The 6,273-nt window shown below is 51.7% G+C and overlaps 1 protein-coding gene across 1 annotated transcript in view; it reads left to right on the top strand.

Annotated features, from left to right (window-relative positions):
* Positions 1 to 3,136, top strand: part of LOC133361182 (volume-regulated anion channel subunit LRRC8C-like) — a 6,031-nt gene extending 2,895 nt beyond the window's left edge. The window contains exon 2 of the mRNA XM_061580065.1: positions 64 to 3,136. Coding sequence (XP_061436049.1) covers positions 64 to 633 — 570 coding nt within the window. The 3' untranslated portion in view covers positions 634 to 3,136. The remainder of the gene's footprint in view (positions 1 to 63) is intronic.
* The last annotated feature ends 3,137 nt before the right edge of the window (positions 3,137 to 6,273 follow it).

Here is a 6,273-nt window from a genome sequence, read left to right as displayed (position 1 = left end):
CCCCCCCCCCCCCTCACCCCCCTCACCCCCCTCACCCCCCCTCACCCCCCTCACCCCCCCTAGGACCTGGACCTGCGTGACAACAGCCTGCGCTCCATCGAGGAGATCCTCAGCTTCCAGCACCTGCACAAGCTGACGACGCTCAAGCTGTGGCACAACCACATCGCCACCATCCCGGAGCACATCAAGCGCCTAGGCCACCTCGAGCGCCTCTACCTGACGCGCAACCGCATCAGCGTGCTCCCCTCGCACCTCTTCCTCTGCAACAAGCTCCGCCACCTCGACCTGGCGCACAACGAGATCCGCTTCGTGCCGCCCGAGGTGGGCGTCCTGCAGAGCCTGCTCTTCCTGTCGCTCGCCGGCAACAAGGTGGAGTCCCTGCCGGAGGAGCTGTTCTTCTGCCGCAAGCTCAAGACGCTGAGGCTGGGCGGCAACGCGCTGACGGCGCTGTCGCCCAAGGTGGCGTCGCTGGTGGCGCTCGCGACCCTTGAGCTGCGGGGCAACCCGCTGGAGGCGTTGCCCGCCGAGCTGCGGGAGTGCACGTCGCTGCGGCGGGCGGGCCTGGTGGTGGAGCAGGAGTTGTACGACGCGCTGCCCGCCGACGTGCGCGAGAGGCTGGAGCGGCCCGAGTGAGCGCGGTGGAGAGAGGGGTGGGTGGAGGGTTGGGTGGATGAGTGGAGGGGTGGGTGGGTGGGTGGAGGGGTGGGTGAAGAGAGTCGAAGGCTGAGGGACGTGGGGGCGAGATGGAGAGACAGGGTGGGGAGAGCTACGGGGTGGGGAGAGACGGAGAGAGATGGGAGAGAGACGGGGAGACGGGGTGGGGAGAGGGGAGAGACGGGTGGGGAGAGCGATGGAGAGGGGGGAGAGAGACGGGGAGAGATGGAGGGATGGGAGAGAGACAGAGACACAAGGGAGACAGTAGAGAGAGAGACACAGACGGAAAGGAGGGGGAGAGACGGAGGGAGATGGGAGAGAGACGGGGAGAGATGGAGGGATGGGAGAGAGACGGGGGAGACAGAAGAGAGAGAGAGACAGAGTGGGGAGAGACGGGGTGGGGACAGACTGAGAGAGATGGGAGAGAGACGGAGGGATGGGAGAGAGACAGAGACACAAGGGAGACACTAGAGAGAGAAACAGACGGAGAGGGGGGAGAGAGACGGGGAGAGACGGGGAGAGAGACGGGGAGAGACGGAGGGATCGAGAAATGATGAACGAAGCAAAGTGCCGAATACACCGGGCATCTTCTTGTTTCCACTGATCGTAAATAAAAAATAAAAAAGAGAGAGATGGGGGAGAGAGACAGCAGAGAGGGAGATAGCGAACGAGCGAGTGATCGAGCGAGCGATTGGTCAGCCATCGGTCGGGGGAGTGGGAGGGGAGATGGGGGTTAAGAGATAAAAGGTCAAGGGGTCATCGAGGTTCAGGGGGTCGATGATGCCTGCGACCGCTGATGACCTCTGGCTGTTACTTGCGTCGCCGCTCCTTTCATCGCCTTAGCAAGATAGTTCACCCAGCGGTGAGCGACGGAAAAAGGTCGTTGTGGAAAGCGGGTCTCTATGAAAGTCAACTGAACTCTATGAGAGGGTTAATGTAGAGGTCTCTATGAAAGTCAAATGAACTTTATGAGAGGATTAATGGAGGGGTCTCTATGAAAGTCAAATGAACTTTATGAGAGGGTTAATGTAGAGGTCTCTATGAAAGTCAAATGAACTCTATGAGAGGGTTAATGTAGGTCTCGCTTTGGCTCACCAATCTCAATGAATGTCACCAGACCCCCCTCCCCCGCTCACCGCCTTGCACCTACAAACGCCCTCCGTCCGCTAGGATCTGAATAATTTTTTTAAAGTTCCTTTTTTTAAACTTATTTTTTATACACGCACGCACGCACGCACGTACGCAAGTACGTATCGATTTTGTTTGCTATTATCGTTATGGTCGTAGCTTTTTTTAAATGGACGTTTGTATTCGAATGCGATTTGACGAGAGGTCACTATCTTTCGGTAAAGTCACGTAGAAGGGAAATAATAAAATAATAAAAATAAAACATAATAAATAATAAAATTATTCTCGATTTAAAGCTTTCGTGACTGCAGGGATTCATCTTCTTGGTTCTTTCGGTAAAGTCACCACGTAGAAGGGAAGTAATAAAATAATAAAAATAAAACATAATAAAATAAAACCCCCGCCCACCTCCTACGCATTTCACAAGTAGTGACTAATCCCATATCTGCATTTCCCATAAATATGCTAAATTCCTCTTGATATGCAAATTATTTTGTCAAGGCGCTCTTCCCCCCTTCCAACCCAGCAGCTTAAATATACGCTCCAAGCGTGTTGGTGTTTCATTCAGATGCTGTCTCCCCGACAGACCTGGTCTTCACCTGATGACGGCTGCTTGCGTTGTGGCCGAAACGTCGCGAGAATTATTTTATTATGTTTTATTTTTATTATTTTTATTATTTTATTACTTCCCTTCTACGTGACGACTTTACCGAAAGAACCAAGAAGATGAATCCCTGCAGTCACGAAAGCTTTACATCGAGACGTCCTTGGCGGGCACGCCGATGCCGATGCCGACCGCCGGCGATTCTCTCGTAGCACCGCCAGCGTGGGCGCGTATTGGGCCTACTCTTCCGAGTTGGCCGTCACCACCCGCAACTTTAAACCGCCCTGTAGCTCTGTAGCTCTGTTTGAAGAAGCGACGTCGCAAATGATCGCAGCTCAATCAAGTGACTTATTTCCATTTAAAGCTTTCGTGACTGCAGGGATTCATCTTCTTGGTTCTTTCGGTAAAGTCACGTAGAAGGGAAATAATAAAATAATAAAAATAAAACACAATAAAATAATTCTCACGACGTTTCGGCCACAACGCAAGCAGCCGTCCTCAGGTGAAGAACAGGTCCGTCGAGAAGACAGAGTCTGAATGACACACCCCAGGCTTGGAGATTACCTTAGAGTCGCGGCATCTCTTCAGAAAGGTGAGAGACTCGATTAGCTGAGCGTTCTTATCACGGAGCTTGTTGAAGGTTCTTAAAGTTTTGTGGAATCCCACTCCGTAGTGGCGGTTAAATTTCGATTTAAAGCTTTCGTGACTGCAGGGATTCATCTTCTTGGTTCTTTCGGTAAAGTCACGTAGAAGGGAAATAATAAAATAATAAAAATAAAACATAATAAAATAATTCTCACGACGTTTCGGCCACAACGCAAACGGCCGTCCTCAGGTGAAGAACAGGTCTGTCGAGGCGACAACCAGGTCTGTCGAAGACGCTGTCGCCTCGACAGACCTGGTTTTCACCTGAGGACGGCTGCTTGCGTTGTGGCCGAAACGTCGTGAGAATAATTTTATTATGTTTTATTTTTATTATTTTTATTACTTCCCTTCTACGTGACTTTACCGAAAGAACCAAAAAGAAGACTTATCTCCATCGTAATGTGGAAATGTATATCAGCAGCCAAATACTATAAACTAGGGGTGGGGATATTTATAACATCATTCGCGGGCCGTACACAATTATCAACTTAAAATTTGCCTGTTATATTTGGTCAAACGTTTCATTAACTCGCCCCTAACGCGATGGGCTGGAACTGCTTCTCTCTGGCGAGGCGTGTGATGATGTTAGCTGGTGTTGATGATGATGATGTTGCTGCTACTCGCAACTGCTTTTCCAGGTTTGCTCCTAGATTTATTGAATTTCGAGTCCCGTCTGCAGTTGCCTTGGCAGGGCCAGACTAAATGATTTCTGGATGTTCCCCATCTATGCTCTAAACGCATAGGGACACATAGAGAAAGCCATAGAGATACACAGAGATGAATAGAAACCCCACAGAGATACACCGAGATCCACAGACTAAACTAAGATGTATACTCTTAGTTTTTTCGGTAAAGTCACGTAGGTAAAAAAATGATATTAAAATTAATAAAATAAAATAATAAAAATCACGACGTTTCGGAGGCAACACAAGTCTCCGTCATTGTGTTGCCTCCGAAACGTCGTGATTTTTATTATTTTATTTTTTTATTAATTTTAATTTCATTTTTTACCCACGTGACTTTACCGAAAAAAACCTAAGGGTATGAATAGAAACCCCACAGAGATACACCGAGATCCACAGACGAAACTAAGATGTACCTATTTTATGTTCCAGCTAAGGCCCCACTGGGCTGTGTAGCTATTTTTTCATAAGCTGCCTGATAGCTCGGCAAAGTGGCTTATCGTCATCATCATCGTCATCATCATCATCATCGTCGTCATCATCGTCATCATCATCGTCATCATCGTCATCATCGTCATCATCGTCGTCATCGTCATCATCGTCATCGTCATCATCGTCATCATCGTCATAATCGTCGTCATCATCATCGTCATCATCATCGTCATCGTCATCATCGTCATCATCGTCGTCATCATCATCGTCGCCATCGTCATCATCGTCATCATCATCGTCATCATCATCATCGTCATCATCATCATCATCGTCATCATCGTCATCATCATCGTCATCGTCATCATCATCGTCATCATCGTCATCATCATCGTCGTCATCATCGTCATCATCATCATCATCGTCGTCATCATCGTCGCCATCGCGTGGACATTTATAGCAGCGGCCAAACTGCTCATGGGCGCCACGGTAAGCGCTTTGGGGAGGCTGCGCCATGAGACGATCGTCCCGCTGAGCTTGTGGATTGATGGAGGGGTCCCACACGCACACGCAGACACGCGCGCAGACACGCGCGCCCTCGTGCGTCACTTCGACCGCCCTCGGTAACCGGAGAACCTCCGACAAGACCATCGGCTTCCGTCTGGGAGATAACGAGCGGTCGAGAGAGAGAGAGAGAGGGGGGCTATTAGTCCTGGCGGGGGTTGGTGGTGTGGTGGCGGGGGGGAGGCAGCTCTGGTTACTGATAACGGCTCGCGCCATCATCAGCGTACGGACGTGTGGGTCATGGGTACATGCCGCCCTCATAACCCTTCTCCGCCCCCCTTGTCGTTGAGCGGCAGAGGTCGCAACCGGGTACCTGATACCCGATACCCGTACCCTCCCGATACCCGGCTACCCGTACCCGGCCGGGTACGGGTACCGCTTTGCGACCCTGGTGCGGCCGGGTACGGGTACCGCTTTGCGACCCTGGTGCGGCCGGGTACGGGTACGGGTAAGGAATCAAAACCCGTTTGCGACCTCTGGTGGTGGTGTGGTGGCGGGGGGGGGGGCTCTGGTTACTGATAACGGCTCGCGCCATCGTGGACGCGTGGTTCGTGGGTACACACTCTTAGGTTTTTTTTCCGGTAAAGTCACGTAGGTAAAAAATTTAATAAAAAGTTAATAAAAGTAATGATGGAAATAAAATAATAAATCACGACGTTTCGGAGGCAACACAAGTCTCCGTCATCAGGTGGGACCGTCGCAGCTAAAATTACTTCATCAAGTGACAAAAATTCCAAAAGACCAGCCCTTAAATACAAGTTAAGGGGGGAGGGGCTTATCTGAATGTGGTAACCAGGGAATGGAACGTGTTGGGGTGGTGGGCGGGGCTACAAGAGAAATTGGTCAACGTCGTCATGTGCAAGACAACAATCGGTGTACCTCGACCTAAACATGCCGCCCTCGTAACCCTCCTCACCGCCCCCCCCCCCAGCCCCCCTTGTCGTCGAGCGGCAGAGGTCGCAACCGGGTACCCGATACCCGTACCCTACCCGATACCCGGCTACCCGTACCCGGCTGGGTACGGGTACCCGTTTGCGACTCTGGTGCAGCCGGGTACGGGTACGGGTAGGCCGTGAGTCACTGGTGAGTCACCGTTTGTCACTCATTTCCCAACGTCTTGTCTCTTCTCACAATTCAAGTTCCTAGATTCAACCCACCCGCGCCTGAAACGTGGCTTCATCCCAGAGGTCGCAATCGGGTACCCGTACCATACCCAATACCCGGCCGGATACGGGTAGCCGGGTATCGGGTAGGGTTACGGGTACGGGTACCCGATTGCGACCCTGGTGCGGCCGGGTACGGGTAGGCCGTGTGAGTCACTGGTGAGTCACCGTTTGTCACTCATGTCCCAACGTCTTGTCTCTTCTCACAATTCAAGTTCCTAGAATCAACCCACCCGCGCCTGCAACATGGCTTCATCCCAGAGGTCGCAATCAGGTACCCGTACCCGTACCCTATCCGATACCCGGCCGGGTACGGGTAGCCGGGTATCGGGTAGGGTACGGGTATCGGGTACCCGTTTGCGACCCTGGTGCGGCCGGGTACGGGTAAGGAATCAAAACCCGT

Source organism: Lethenteron reissneri, chromosome 71 (genome assembly GCF_015708825.2).
Source record: "Lethenteron reissneri isolate LAM-NWPU_2019-01 chromosome 71, ASM1570882v1, whole genome shotgun sequence".
NCBI lineage: Eukaryota > Metazoa > Chordata > Hyperoartia > Petromyzontiformes > Petromyzontidae > Lethenteron > Lethenteron reissneri.
This window is presented reverse-complemented; position numbering and strand designations above follow the sequence as displayed.